Source organism: Camelina sativa, chromosome 4 (genome assembly GCF_030686135.1).
Source record: "Camelina sativa cultivar CO46 ecotype springtype chromosome 4, ASM3068613v1".
Lineage (NCBI taxonomy): Eukaryota > Viridiplantae > Streptophyta > Magnoliopsida > Brassicales > Brassicaceae > Camelina > Camelina sativa.
In genome coordinates this window covers 21,472,524-21,488,561 of record NC_141883.1, presented here as the reverse complement: position 1 = coordinate 21,488,561, position 16,038 = coordinate 21,472,524, and the positions used below count along the sequence as shown (strand labels likewise).

The 16,038-nt window shown below is 33.8% G+C and overlaps 1 protein-coding gene and 1 pseudogene across 2 annotated transcripts; one reads left to right on the top strand and one right to left on the bottom strand.

The window, feature by feature from the left end:
* Window positions 1-515: 515 nt before the first annotated feature.
* LOC104780889 (steroid (22S)-hydroxylase) lies at window positions 516-4,072 on the top strand. 2 transcript variants are annotated; one of them, XM_010505429.2, is made up of 9 exons: window positions 516-800; window positions 903-1,202; window positions 1,303-1,627; window positions 1,707-1,859; window positions 1,999-2,310; window positions 2,441-2,533; window positions 2,620-2,698; window positions 2,804-2,913; window positions 3,747-4,072. In XM_010505429.2, exons 2-9 carry the CDS (start codon window positions 985-987, stop codon window positions 3,990-3,992), a joined length of 1,536 nt encoding a protein of 511 aa, XP_010503731.1. In that variant the 5' UTR covers window positions 516-800; window positions 903-984; the 3' UTR covers window positions 3,993-4,072. The 2 variants fall into 2 exon arrangements, with proteins under 2 accessions (XP_010503731.1, XP_087366604.1); XM_087510478.1 differs by having other exon boundaries at window positions 598-805.
* A 6,515-nt stretch (window positions 4,073-10,587) lies between these two features.
* Window positions 10,588-13,929, bottom strand: LOC147946052 (uncharacterized; annotated as a pseudogene).
* Between the last annotated feature and the right edge of the window lie 2,109 nt (window positions 13,930-16,038).

Below are 16,038 nucleotides of genomic sequence, written 5' to 3'. Positions count from 1 at the left end.
AATTACAATATCATTTAAATACGCATATAACATATACTACTATAGTACTACTATCTAACGAAATTAAAAAAAAACTATATAGCCTATACCCGATCATAATATGTTATCTTGTAGGTGTAATTAATAATGCATGGTGCGATTCAGAATTAGGACAACAAGAAAAAAAAAAATTATAAAAACAAGAAAGATTTTACTTATTATACTCCAAGTATAAAGAAATAGAGTAAATGTGTTTGTGACTATTGATGGGCAAAAAAAGACAAAGCCAAAAAGTCTACGGGTTTGACTGTCCAGTTCGGTAATAATCTAATAACTCTGTCTTTGACCGCACGCTCGTGTAGGGGTCCTTCTGACATTTTCACTGTTCTACCCCTACTCGTGATCCCCACCCTTTCCGCTATCTTGAGGGTACCTTTGGTATTCCCCTCTTTTAGACCCCGATGGTGACCGTACCGGTCTTTCCTGGGATTCTGCTGGAGCATTTATAATTAGCACGAATGGGTTATTAACTTCTTAGATAGTCATAGTATAATCACACTTGAGAGATCATCAGATAATTGTATAAGTAGTACGATTTATAGACAAATTACTTCATAGTCTCTATTCTATACGACGGTGAAAGAGACGAACAATTATAGAATTATATCCATAATAATCATATAAAAAAATTAGCTGTTAAACAATTTCAGCTTTCTGCAACTTTTTGTTTTCGTGAATAGAATAAGTAAAAGGAGCATAACGAGGCAACAAAAGTAATGAATACGGAAGGGGAGGGAAAACAAAAGCAAGGAAGCTCATTGGTTAGGTTAAGTTTAATTGGAAGATTTAATTAAAGTTATAATGACGATGATAACAAATTATATTTTTTCTGACTTCTTTAAAAACCATCCTCTTACAAACAGAAGCTCCCTTTTTCAGTAGAGGTCCGATTCCCAATCTTAAAGGCAAAGCAATCAGAGAGAGAGAGAGAGAGAGATAAGCTCCATGTTCGAAACAGAGCATCATACTCTCTTGCCTCTTCTTCTTCTCCCATCGCTTTTGTCTCTTCTTCTCTTCTTGATCCTTTTGAAGAGAAGAAGTAGAACCAGATTCAATCTCCCTCCGGGTCAATCCGGTTGGCCATTTCTTGGTGAAACCATTGGTTATCTCAAACCTTACTCCGCTACAACTCTTGGTGACTTCATGCAACAACATGTCTCCAAGTATAAACACATCTTCAAACCCAACCCAAAAAAGAAAAAAAAAAAGATCTTCTGTTTTATTTTTTTTTTGGAAATTTGATTATTATTTTTTATTTAACAGGTACGGAAAGATATATAGATCGAATTTGTTTGGAGAACCAACGATCGTATCAGCAGATGCAGGACTAAACAGATTCATATTACAAAACGAAGGGAGGCTTTTCGAATGTAGTTACCCTCGAAGTATCGGTGGGATTCTTGGGAAATGGTCGATGCTTGTTCTTGTTGGGGACATGCATAGAGACATGAGAAGTATCTCTCTTAACTTCTTGAGTCACGCTCGTCTTAGAACCATTCTTCTTAAAGACGTTGAGAGACACACTTTGTTTGTTCTTGATTCTTGGCAACAACACTCTGTTTTCTCTGCTCAAGATGAGGCCAAAAAGGTTTTTTTTCTCTTGCTCTAATTGGGCTTTTTAACTTTTGAGTTGCTAACTTCATGTTTATGTGTGTTTAATTGAATAGTTTACGTTTAATCTAATGGCGAAACATATAATGAGTATGGATCCTGGAGAAGAAGAAACAGAGCAGTTAAAGAAAGAGTATGTGACTTTCATGAAAGGTGTTGTCTCTGCTCCTCTCAATCTCCCTGGAACTGCTTATCGTAAAGCCCTTCAGGTACATTTAATTAAAACCTCTAAAATTTTTGCTGTAAAGTCACAACCTTTCATTATAGGTTGTGTGTGTGTGTGTGTTTTTTTTTTTTTTTTTTTTAATTAATTGTTATTAATTGAAAAACTCTAAAATGATTGTACAGTCACGAGCAACAATATTAAAGTTCATTGAGAGGAAAATGGAAGATAGGAAATCAGAGATTAAGGAAGAAGATCAAGAAGAAGAAGTGAGAAGAGAGGATGAGGCAGAGATTAGTAAGAGTGATCATGTGAGGAAACAGAGAACAGACGATGATCTTTTGGGATGGGTTTTGAAACATTCGAATCTTTCGACTGAGCAAATCCTCGATCTCATTCTTAGTTTGTTGTTCGCCGGACATGAGACTTCTTCTGTCGCCATTGCTCTCGCTATTTTCTTCTTGCAAGCTTGCCCTAAAGCCGTTGAAGAGCTTAGGGTAAACTTCATTAATTATAACAGCACAACTTCATTTACTAGTACCCTAAATTGTTACGTATTGGAGTTTAAGTTATGTTATAAGTATTTTACTTATCACTCATTACGTTTATTGATTTAAACCTTTGAAGGAAGAGCATCTTGAGATCGCGAGGGCCAAGAAGGAACTAGGAGAGTCAGAATTGAATTGGGATGATTACAAGAAAATGGACTTTACTCAATGTGTATGTTATTCTTATTATTTATTTTATGTTTATTTAATTTATGAGAAAAACAAAGTTATTGATATATTTTATGTTTTGGTGTGAAGGTTATAAATGAGACGCTTCGATTGGGAAATGTAGTTAGGTTTTTGCATCGCAAAGCACTCAAAGACGTTCGGTACAAAGGTAAACTTTACGTACAAAATTAAATAATGAAATCCGAAATATTGAAACCTTATTGGATGGAAAATGTTATAATTATTTGATTTTTTTTTTATGTTGGGAAAAAAGGATACGATATCCCTAGTGGGTGGAAAGTGTTACCGGTGATCTCAGCCGTACATTTGGATAATTCTCGTTACGACCAACCTAATCTCTTTAATCCTTGGAGATGGCAACAGGTAAAACTTTTTATTCTTTTACAATTTTCGGTATCTACCAAAAAACACATAGTTTCATCTATTGCATGAAGTGATACGCCATACGTGCATATGCTGATATGCATTGATAACCCCATCTATAGATACTAGATGAGAACCATTAATCTGGCAAAAAATTATCGTTGAAGTTCGATCTTAACACGTCATGGATCATTAATCACATGAAAGCATATAAAAACATAAAAATAATGTGAAATTAAAGTAAAAAAGAATAAGAGAGAGAGAGAGACGTGTTGGTGTAAGTGTACGTGAAGACAATTAATTAGTAGGATGGTATGTTTTAATGACGTACGAGCTTACTTTGAAAATTCTTATAATAGTGACAGTTTGATTTTTATTATTATTAGTCACGGGGCTTTGATTAAAAATTTTAAGATTCGACGGACGATGGTACCACGGCTTTGACGGATCTCACACGCCCGATGACTTGTAGTACGTGTGTTAGATTCTGCCACGTTGACCTGTCCTTACTCTCTTTAGATTTATAACTCTAATACTACTACTACTACTAATTAACACTATCAAAATCGGCTAATTAGAAAACTATTATGATTTATGAGATTGATAAAATACTTTAATGAAATAATGAATAAATGTGGAGTCATGATGTTAAGAGTGAGTGGGGAAGGTAAGAAGGTGCTGAGAGATGATTAATGACCCACGTGGTGTGGTGCCAACAAGCACGTGTTCTTCTTCCTTTATTCATTCGTCTTCCCAAACTTATTTATATGCGTATATTTTTATTTTTTTGGGGGGTTATTGTTGTGATTAAAAACGGGTTTTTGTTGGAGCAGAAAAACAACGGGACGTCTTCGTCAGGAAGTGGTAGCTTTTCGACGTGGGGCAACAACTACATGCCGTTTGGAGGAGGGCCAAGGCTATGTGCTGGTTCAGAGCTAGCCAAGTTAGAGATGGCAGTGTTTATTCATCATCTTGTTCTTAATTTCAATTGGGAATTGGCTGAAGATGATCAACCATTTGCTTTTCCTTTCGTTGATTTTCCTAACGGTTTGCCTATTAGGGTTTCTCGTATTCTGTAAAAAGAAAAAAAAAAAGAAAAAAGTTGAAAGTATTTTATTCTCTTTTTTTTTTGATAATATTAATCATTATTTTTTTTTAAGCCCGAATTAAAAGAAAAGAAATTGGATAAATAAAATTATTGAGATTCGATTTTTAGTTCGGGTTTCAAACGAGGCTTTTGACAATGGATTGGACGATATGTTTTGTATTGGGTGATACTTTGACAGTGGCTGTGATTGGTGATCACGATAAAATGAGGTGGTTAGAAAATTTTGAACAGTTGAAAAGAAAACGGTTAAAAAGAGAACGGTTAAAGATAGCAGATAGAAAAAATGGTATGGTTGAAGATAGTGGTTGAATATTTTGCTTGATTGGTAGCATTATAGCGGTTGAATAGTACATATTATATTAAATTATAAAAAATTAATTAATTTAATTCAATAATAAAATATAGAAGAACATATTATATTTTATAACATGAAAACTTAATAACCATTAAATTATAAAAATTGTATGCAATAATAAATATATTTTAAAATTCCTAATTTGAAATATTAATGGTTGTTGTGATGATTATCTAAAACATTTCAAACATATAATTGTAATTTAGTTCTACAATTAAGCTAATTATAAGTTCTTACAAGTGAATCTGTCATTAAATTAAAATTGTGTATATATTTTTAAAGCCTAAATTAATAACAAAATATAAAAGTTTATCAGACTAATTGAAAATCCAATCAAATTTAACTTCTTCACATGTATTACTACAGACACATTAATATTTCCACTTTTTAAAAAAATCATCATTATGAACAAATATTTAATAAAAACAAATTGTTTAATCTTCTTCGTTTACAACCGAAGTTGCCAAACACTCATATTTTTTGGTGGTTGGTTTTCATCTTTTCAACCGCTCAAAATCACTTCCAACCACTCACTTCTTCCAGCGACTCCAACCGCTCATCTCAAACACCATTTCCAATCGACATGATGATTGGTAGCCATTTGAACATCTCGTTTCCAAAAGAGGCGGTTGAGTGCTACCAATCAAAACCAGTATTGTACATGATGGATGTTGTTGGTTATTAGTGTCGTCGACTACTAATTAAACCTTAGATGGGCATTTTGTGAAGCCCAATCATATTACGATTATAAGCTATAACAAAGCGACAACCTTTTATCTCATTATGGAAACACTCACAAGGGTGTCTAGTGGGGAAATCGTTGGGCTGGAGACTGAATACCAGAACACAACCTATCAATTATCGAAACACCTCCGATGATGGTTTTCAAATCTATCTTGATTCTACATTAGACACAAAGAATTAGGTGTCCAAAAGGATTATCTGAACAATAGTAGCTCTCGGCATAAGAATATGGTTTCTTCTACAGAGAAAAAGGGAGAGGAACGTTTACGCTATTCCTATAAAATTAGAGAGCTAGGTTTTTAATTTTTACTTATTCTATCGATAGTCGATAGAGTACTAGGGAGGTACTCCAAGCACAATCTGCAAACGGTTTAATATGTTCTTTATTATACACATCCTTTTGCGAAAACCTACGAAGAAGGCAAAAGAGATCAATCCCATCAAACAATCTCAAGATGCGTTTTTCTCATAATTTTTAAGGGAAGATTCATTTGTTAAAAATTTAAACATAAAAGTCCTCATTTTATTCTCAAAAAAATTTAACTAAACCTTAAAAATGTAAAGAAACAATATCACGACTCAAAATTTCCAGTACTGCTCTATAAAAAACGTAATATCTATTAGACTATTTTTACTGGTGGTTGCTTCTCTCAAATTCTTTTATTAAAAACTAATAAAAAAATATAAACAGGAGAGAGAAAGAGAAGAAATGTTGCTGAAGTTACTCGGTGAAGAAACGTTGCTGAAGTTACTCGGTGAAGAAACGTTGCTCAATATTTTCAACACATGTCAGTTTTTTATTAGTCATATATTCAAATATTAATTTTTCTTTTTGTGAGCAACGGTTAGGGGTGTCAAAATGGTTCCAAATTTATGGATCAACCCAAACCAAACCAATCCAAAAACTTATTGAGTTGATAATTTGAGTTTTAATAGGTTCATGGATCAAAATGGATTATGGGTTTAATGGATTGGATTGAAATAGATTATGATAAAATGGTTATGAGTTGACTAAAACCAAACCAAATATAGTTAAAATGATTTTGAATACCAAATTAAACCGATTTTTCTTTTAATGAAATGAGTAAACCAAATTGAACCCAAATTTGAGAGAGAGACAGAGATAATCCCAGATTAAAGAGAGAGAAACCCAGATTGAGAGAGAGAGAGAGAGAGAGAGAGAAAGAAACCCAGATTGAGAGAGAGATAAATCCAGATTCGAGAGAGAGATAAACCCAAATTCAAGAGTGAGAGAGAGAGATTGATTTTCTTGGTTTGATATTAGATTGATCAACTCATTTAACCAATTAATCCATTAATCTAAATGAGTTGTGGGTTGATCCAAACCAGTTGCTAAATGAGTTGGATTGACTCACTATCCATTAAACACTAAATCTAAATGGTCATGGGTTGGTTTGGTTTGATTTATCCAACTTAACATCCCTAGCAACAGTGAACACGTTCTCTCCGCTGGTGAAGCTCTTAAGAAAAAAAAAACTAACATGTAAATTTTTTTTGGATCCTTGGAACATGTGCTCTTTCACTCTCGGCACATGTGATAAGCCGGGCATGAACTACAGTAAAACCTCTATAAATTAATAATGTTGGGACCAAGACATTTTATTAATTTATAGTGATATTAATTTATAGGTATATTTTTAATTGTTTAATTTTTTTTAAAATTATGAATTGAGACAATTTTTGCAAAAGAAAATTAGAATTTTGGATGTTGTAAATTTTATGGTATTGGAATTGAATTTGAAATAATTAAAAAATATTATTGACAATGAATTACAAATATTATAGATAAATTCACTTATACATATGACATAAATCTTCAAATTTATGAATAAGAATATTAATTCTCGTATTTTAATAGTCTATCAAACTATGAAAATGTAAATGATGCATATTTAGAAATTAAAAATTTTAAAAAGTTTTAGCTGTTTTATGAAATTTTATAGAATATTTTATATCATTATAGTTTGAAGATACAACATAACAATTGTTTTATATATATGAGGTTTAAGAGAAACATACTTTACTATATCAGCATCTATATATATATATATATGTAAATTTACATGATTATTAATTTATGATATTATTGAGATCATATTTTACATGGGAATTTCAAAAAAATTATTATCTTATTATCTTATCGAATTTTGTTAATTTTTACATTTTCCCGACTTGGGACTAACACAAATTATTAATTTATAGTGTTTATTAATTTTTAGAGGCTTTACTGTATATGACAAATTGATAAGAGTTTGAACACAAAAATGTTTATAAGAAAAATTATTATTAGTCTCTCATAAGAAACAAAGTTACAAATTGCATATGATCAAACTAAATTTCCTTATCTTTCATAAGTACACATGTAAATATTACATCTAAAGATAATAGTAAATTTTTTAAACTAAGGTTTAACAAATATCAATGATCTTTTAGATCTTTCTTCATTCTTTATGATTTCTATATTCTTGATATGGTCGATTTTAGCTCTGCCAACACTACACAAATATGCCTTGATCCAGAATTAAATCCTAACCTACACTCATTACGACAACACAAATAAAAAAATTGTTAATACCTACAACTTATAAATCACAAATCTCCAGCCACTTTAAATTCAACGAAAGAAACAACGTCTGGAGAATTTTAACTAACATTCTCTCCTCTTAAAATTCATCAGATGGCTCAGACTTTATTGTCCACTATTTACTGTGATCATCGATATCAGAATGATCGGAGAAAGTACTAATTCGTATAATTGAAATATGATATGAATGTCATAGTTTCCCATTCAATAGTATTATCTCCAGTTTTTTTTATTTGTCGTTCTATAGCTTTGCACACAAATTAAGAAAACAGATCAATGTTCTATTATACCCTTTAGTTAATACATTTTCTAATTTTTTTATTGGTCAAAGCATTAAAATAGTTGGGATAAAATTGGTATTCTTACCAAACATATGCATTCGAAACCTAAAACGACAAGTATTGGAAAACAAAATTTTTACTCTAGAATGGCAACTAAAAAAACGAGAGGGAGTAATATTTTTTTAGTATATCCTATTTTTCTCAATGTCTCGTCTTCGATTATATAACTAAGTTGACTTAAAATAGCAATTCGCCGATAATTCAGTGCATATATCATTTCTCAAAAAGGTTAAATAACCAAATATATGTAGAAATATGATTATTTTTGAGGGTTAGTAAATGAGAAAATACAAAAAAGTCATATATATTAATTATAAATAAATCACAATATATATATATATATGTATAATGAGGGAGACTCTCCATTGCTTAATGGCTCATCATGTAAAAAAAATTTGTGAGAAACTGACAAATGCCCTTCAAATAATTGTATATAAAAACTAACTATTTTGAACTAATATATGTTTTTTTTGTCAATGAAGTAATATACTTTAAAATTATGAAAGCACTAGGTACCAACCCGCACTATGTGGGAGATAAATCGATTCAAATACAATATTATGAATAATATTATTATTTGAAAATAATTTTGACATTTCAAAAAATAAATAAATGGTTTATAATTTTTTTTGTGAAATGTAATTTATTTTTAATAATTAAATAGATTATAAAAGTGATAATTAAATACATTTTCTATTCTTAATAGTTGATTAAATCTTTCATTTTTAAAAGCTAATAGAAAAACTATTGTCTCATTTATTTCAATGACATATTCATGTAAATAATAATAAGAAGTAAGACATTTATTTTAAAAAGTACATAAACCTCAGCTTTTTAGTGAAAGTGTTTCTTTATTAATATATAGGGGATAAGAGAGAGAAAAATACAAAAACATAAACTCAATGAATTTTATTAATCACAAAAGTATAAACATTAAATAACACATTCCAATCAAGCGTGCTAATTTTATCAATTTATAGTTCATATAAGTATTTTAGCATGAAGACTGAAATTAATTTTCGATTGTGTATATAGGGCTTTTTCGGAAACAGTTTTCTTAGTGGTTTGGCCCGCAAGCAATTTGGCATTGAGTTGAGATTGTTTAGCTAATAAAAATTTTGGACAACAAAAGGAGTCAGTTGGTCAATAAAAGGTTACGAAGCCACGAAGGTTGAGTGTTCGGATAAAGAAAAAGAAAAAAAAATGTATGAGATATTCATCACCAAATAATATTTTTCTATTTTTAATTTTTAAATATATTGTGTAACCTTGTGTTAAAACATGTATGTTGATAATCAATATTTTCAAGCGAAGGAATGATATTTCACGGACAAGTGTCAAAGGAAAAAAATTTGGATTTGCCTTCATTTATTAGACTAAAGTTTGGTACTATGTTTGATCTAGAGAATGGGATAAATTAAATATAATTTGGTTAAATTAGTGTAAAAAGCAAAGAAGGAGACAAAAATGGGTAAATTTTTGAGAAAAAACCTGAAAAATATGTCATCTAATTTTTTTTTACCGTTTAATTCCTCTAGTTATTAAATTTTCTAAAAAATATTTGGTTTAATTTCTGTTGTCTTTAAAAACCTTCTATCTTATTAATATTGGTAGATCCATACGTGAAGACATAACGACTCTTAACTAAATGTTAACCAGGATTAAAATTTAACCCCCACGTATTTAATTAAAGAGCTCTAATGACACTGTTGCCCTTCTTTTTCTTCTCTTCCACAAATCGATTTCGAGTTTGAGAGAGATAGAACCCTAAAATTTCAAGAAATCAGATTTGGTTTGAGAGAATGGTTAGCCAAAGTTCACGGTCTGATGCGACTTCGAGCCGGAGCTGGAGTCCTCTTTGCAGCACGTGTGGTAGAGTTACGACTGTTGCGAAGTCATGGACCAATGACAATCCGGGTAGAAGATTCTATAAATGTGTTTTTCATAGATTCTGCAGTTGGGCAGATGAACACTCACCATATGGGTGGTAGAAGGTGAACTTACTAGAGGCGAGGGATGAGATCAAGCAGCTGAAAGAATCTCTTAAGGAAATGACTGAGCAAATGGTGAGTGGTTCCAACACCGATTTACTGAAGATAGAGGATGAAAAGAAAAAGAAGCTCGAAATTTCAGTGATGGCAGCTAATGAAAAAATGCTTCAACAGTTCTTGTTGTTGTCTTGGGGTGGAATCATTGTTGTAATTGGGTTGATTCTTGCAATGGGGAAGTAGGTTACGACTATGGATGTAACTTTCATGGTCGAAGCATTTTAAGTTGTTTTGACTATCTTTATCTATGGATGTAATTGTACTCTTACGAATGAAATCCAAAAAACTTGAAATCCAAAAAACTGAAATCCAAAAAAACATCTAATGTCATTCGTAGCCGATAGTTTGAAAATACAAGGATCCCTCCACCAAAAACAATCAGGATCCTATGATAAGAAAGACATCATCCTACTCGAAATCATCTTACAAGTTATAGTTGGTACACAAAAGACTGGTAGAGACTGGTCTTAATACTAATCCAACTTTTTCTCAGGTTGTCAAACGTCAAACACCTTATCAGACCAAGGTGACATAAAAAACACAGGCGGCTTTGGAGCATCATCACGAACCTTACCACGACCCTTACCACGACCCTTGCCTTGAGCATTGCCACAGCCATTTCCACGTCCAGGAGGCCGTCCACGTGCATGTCTTGTACCAGTTTTTTTAGTTGCAGCTGGAGCACTTGAATGTTGCGGTACTTCTTGATTTTGTGTGGATTGGCTTTGAGCAAGAGGTGGTGTAGATTGACTTTGAGCAGCCCTCCACCTTTTTGGTGCATTGTGGATGCTCCATGGGTCATCATTATCCTATAACACAACCATGATTACACATTAGTAATACTCAATCAAACAAAGATCATCTTACATCTAATCTAGATTACTTACCAGACTCTTTCGTGGTCTGCCCCTTTTGCGTGGAGGACAAGATTGTACTGCTTGTTGTTTGCAGGTTCCCTTGTTGTGACCTATTTGCCTACAATTGCTACAAGTCACAGTTTTACCTTCTCTTATAAGCTTAGTTGGATTAGTTGATGATTCACCTGGCTCCTTGATCTTGTTAAACTTCTTTGGGCGCCCTCTCTTCTTCCTCTTATCAGGCACTTCAATTGGTCCTTTGCCCGTTCTCTTCCACAATCTTTCGCCATTTACAGGGTCTATGTTCTCCTTGTATGTATCTTGCCAGACTGTTGTTTGTGAATATCTATCAACATAACTACACCAAAAACATCACATTAGTCCACAATCACATTGTAAATGAATATATGAGCAAGTTCATAGTTACTTACTCTTCTGGATCACGGTTGTGTTCGTTGATGACAAATATTGCATGTGGACATGGTATGCATGTGAGCTTCCATTGATTGCAAGCACATTCTCTGTGAAGGAGGTTCACACTGTAGCTTCCAACACCTTATAACACCTCATACTTGTTCTCACCACTTTTAAGGACTGAGCAAAACTTGGCTGACTTGCGGTTTGCTTCAATTAGGTGGAAAACTCTTATCACATTTTTTTGTTTTACCAGCCAATTTAGTTATACGCCTCATGGATATCCTCCTAACTTCCTCGAGCATATGTATAACTGGCAACTTCCTAGCATCTTTGATAGTTCTGTTGAAACTCTCTGACAGGTGGTTGCAAACATCCTCACAGCTAGAATGATAACTGAAAAAAGCTCTGCACCATGACTTTGGTTTTTGCTTCATCAAATCCTCATACGCAGGTGGATCATAAGCTTTCAAAGCTTCCATATTATACGAGAAATCCCCTTCAGTCGAGCTGTATGCAATAGCCCAGAAGAAACCCTCATGTGTGTAATCACCATAAACCTTCTTCCAATTGGCATATATGTGTCGCACACAGTGCCTATGTTCGGCATTTGGAAGCAAATCCGCAACTGCATTAATTAAGCCCTCCTGCTTATCTGACATAACAGTCAAACCATCACCTAATCCCAAATCCAAATCCTGCTTCAACTTATCTACAAACCAAGACCATGATTCATTATCCTCAACTCTGACTATCGCCCAAGCAATATGATAAATTCTATTATCTGCATCCCTACCAACAGCGGCTAGAATCTCACCTTTCAATTCCCATTTAAGGAAAGCTCCATCGAGAACTATAATAGGTCGACAGCAATTCTTCCACGTTCTTCTAAGTGCCGCAAAACAAACATAGAACTTGTCAAATTGTTGCTTACCATTAGCCTGCGGAATGGTGATAATCTTTGTGTGGGTGCCTTGGTTATACCTCTTAAGCTCACTCTCATAGTCCCACAGCTTTGCAAACTGTTGTCTTTGTATTTGTATCACTGAATCAAATGCTACCCTTCTAGCTTTTTGGCAGATCCACTTAGATACCAAGATCATGTATCTCATCATGATCTCATCCTTAATGTCAGTCCAACTTAGAGACGGTCTCCTTCTTGCTTCACCTCTGAATAATCTGCCAATTACACCATGTTTCAACATCCTTGCTTTCCCACTCACAGAATGGTTATGGTTATCGACATAGGTTTTCACTGACCATTTCCCTATGCGCTTATCCACAGAACAATAAATCTTCCAGCTGCAATTCTCATGCCTGCATATAGCCGCCAACTGCGTCTTATCCCATTTACAGAGCTTCACATCGTAATTCATCTTCAATACATAGCTTAAGAGCTGATCCTTGAACTCCTCTCCATTATGAAATATCTGTTTTATCCACAAGTAAGGTGGCTTATCCTTGGAGTACTTTGCTCTAGATATCTCTTTCTCTTCGCGGTCAAAAGCATTCCATTCTTCGTCGGTGTCCATAGCAGGCTCAGGACGCTCAACATCCATGCATTGCCTCTCAAATTCTTCATCCTCTTCCTCTTGACGCCTCATGGCTTCTGCTTCTTGACGAGCCTCTTCCTCATCTTGGTACCGAGCAGCTTCTGCATCAGCTTGGTTACGACCCTGACCCCCATCATCAGATTCTCTATTAATTTCTTCGTAAAAAGCACTAAACAATGGATCATTCTCACCCTTAAATTAAATACTTCTTCAACTGGATCATCTCCCTGTGCCTCGTGAACATCATCACCTTTATCTACTTCAATGTCTTCATCACACACTACATCAGCTTCAACATCACACTCTATCCTAGGCTGAGACAAAGGAAATGGTGAAGGTTGAGACACAACTTGCTGAAGGAAGATGTCGACTTCGCCACCGATCATAGCTTCAGTACACAACTTCCTAATCCCACTATCTTTGTCTTCCTAGATAACTCTTGCAGAAGACATGGTCTCGTGTGGAAGCTTGTACCATACTTGTTCCACTACCCTCGATACTTCATTGTCTCCGCAGAACTCGTCGAAGATTGACCACGTCATCAGGTTAGGATCAATCAACATATATTTAGCCTCTTCTCCTCCAATGTAGACGAAATATCCATCCTTCAACGAGACATCTCCTCTAAAGTGAATATTGAGTTTAATTTTCTCGAAACCACTGAAAAATAAACAAAAAAAATTGCTGATTAGGCATCGAAATACCATCCCCAACCAAAAAAACTTGATCTAAACTACAAAAAATACAAAATCGGGACCCAAATGAATATATCTCCAACCCAGATAAATCGCCATCCCTAAATTGCGAACCCTAAATCGCAAACCATAAATCGCAAACCATAAATCTAGCAATTGAAATGAACGATCGCTTAGTTAATACCCAGAAATCGGTACCCAGTTGAATACCCAGAAATTGCGACCCAGAAATTGCGAACCCTAATTCCCGAAACCTAATCATTAAAATTGAAATTAACAACGGTTACATACCTCATCTCTCAGTCGATTCTTGCAACGAACACACCACACAATCAGTCGATTCTTACATATCTCATCTCTCAAACCAAATCTGATTTCTTGAAATTTTAGGGTTCCATCTCTCTCAAACTCGAAATCGATTTGTGGAAGAGAAGAAAAAGAAGGGCAACAATGTCATTAGAGCTCTTTAATTAAACACGTGGGGGTTAAATTTTAATCCTGGTTAATATTTAGTTAAGAGTCGTTATGTTTTTACGTATGGATCTACCAATATTAATAAGATGAAGGTTTTTAAAGACAACAGAAAACTAAACCATGTATTTTTGAGAAATTTAATAACTAGAGGAATTAAATGTCAGAAAAAAAATTAAATGACATATTTTTCGGGTTTTGTTCCGTAAATTTTTAGTTGGTAAGACCCAAATGAAAATTAGTTTCAACAAAAGCAAAGGATGTGACAAAAATGGGCAACCATATAGAGAGACTTTCCTGCGGATGACTCAATGCCACTCTTTGGTCATACATACGAAACCCCACCAATGACTTGGATAGGAAGAAAAGACAAATCAAACCCTTTCATTCTTACTCCTGTCCCTTTCACACACCACTCATTCTCTCTCTCTCTCTCCAACTCCAAGTCCACTTGCAGATAGGTGCGATGGTTAAACACTAAAGTGACATTGCCATTTTCAAAGATAAGTCCTTTTCAAAATATCATCTTCTTCATTCGCCTTCCATGTATGCAAATGTGGTCATTTCTTGAAATCATAAATCATTACGAATTTAGAACAGTCCATGTCACTTAGTAGTAACAATGTCAAAAGTGAAAAAATAAAAAGTAGATTTGGACCAGAGACTATATACCATGTTAAGTAATTTAGTTTAGTTTTATTTAACTTATAAAACAAGTAGTGGAAGTCTCAAAGAGTCAAGTGTCGTTCCCATGTGCTTTTTGTTCACTGTTGCTCTTTTGTATATTATAGTTTTTTTATTAAATTACAAAAGTCACTAAGAGCTTTCACTTTCACACTAGATGGTTTCGGACTCAACCCTCAAATATGCAACCTCTCGTCTAAACTCTAATATATATTCATTCATGTTTCGAAACGAGTACGAGTCGTTCATGAATGCTACACCTTGGTTTTGCTTATTTCTATCGAAAGGCTTTAAAACTATGATGATCCTCGTCTCTGAACTCTTTTCTTGTTTCTTTATTGCGTTGAGCTTATTTAGGGTAAGTTTTAGCTTTCCGGCTGCTGCATTTTCATCGTCAAAGATCGGCCCAACAAATACTTCTGGCCCCCGCCACAAATCGCTTTTGCTCCATTGTATATGGGCCTACTTTCGGACCTACAAGCCGTCCTTTGTAGACAATGACGTTAAGATAAAATACATGCGTATACAAATAAAACAGGTCTATCATCATTCATCACTCTGATTGTTTAATGTTTGCTTCCTTAAGTCGTCTTCTAGATGTTATAGGCTTAGCTTGTCGAACGGTTATCCCAAAGTTACTAACAACTAAACCAAGTCATTTTGTTAATATAGCTAGTTAACCAAGTCCAGTTAAACTAACTCCTTGGTTGCATAATGATAAGAAAGTAAGAAACAGCTTTGTATTACTAACATCTACACCTTTGCGGCTTGAAAGCCAAAAACTAGTTTATATAAAATTAACCTACTATTCTTTTCACTTTTTCTTACATCAATCTTTTTTACGTGTAAGACTTCTTTTTTTGTTTGTCAGAGTATTTACCTTTATAATACTGTTAACTTAAATTAAAAAGACAAAACAAAAAAAAAAAGTTGCCAGTCGACATGCAGGTGACAAGTAGCAGAAGACAGTTGTCGACGTGTCACGTTCACCATTCAGCAAAAGCCATCGATCTGATACGACGAACCTAAGATATCAAACGGTGGAGAGATGATGTCACACTCTCCGACTATACGTCACTGCTGATAGATGGCGTTATTGTCTACCTCGGTTTCCACCAGATCATCATGTATGGTTTTTAAGTCAATAATTTGAGGGATATTAAAATTTAATTAAAGCTTTATTAGTAATAATGAACAAAAATTAGGATAATAAAATCATGGCATGCAGAAATTATTTCAAAATGACAAAC

Coding starts and splice junctions, on each gene's coding strand:
- LOC104780889 (XM_010505429.2), top strand. CDS start 985: ATGTTCGAAACAGAGCATCATACTCTCTTGCCTCTTCTTCTTCTCCCA. Junction 2,311..2,440: donor AAGCCGTTGAAGAGCTTAGG/GTAAACTTCATT, acceptor AAACCTTTGAAG/GAAGAGCATCTTGAGATCGC. Junction 2,699..2,803: donor CAAAGACGTTCGGTACAAAG/GTAAACTTTACG, acceptor TTGGGAAAAAAG/GATACGATATCCCTAGTGGG.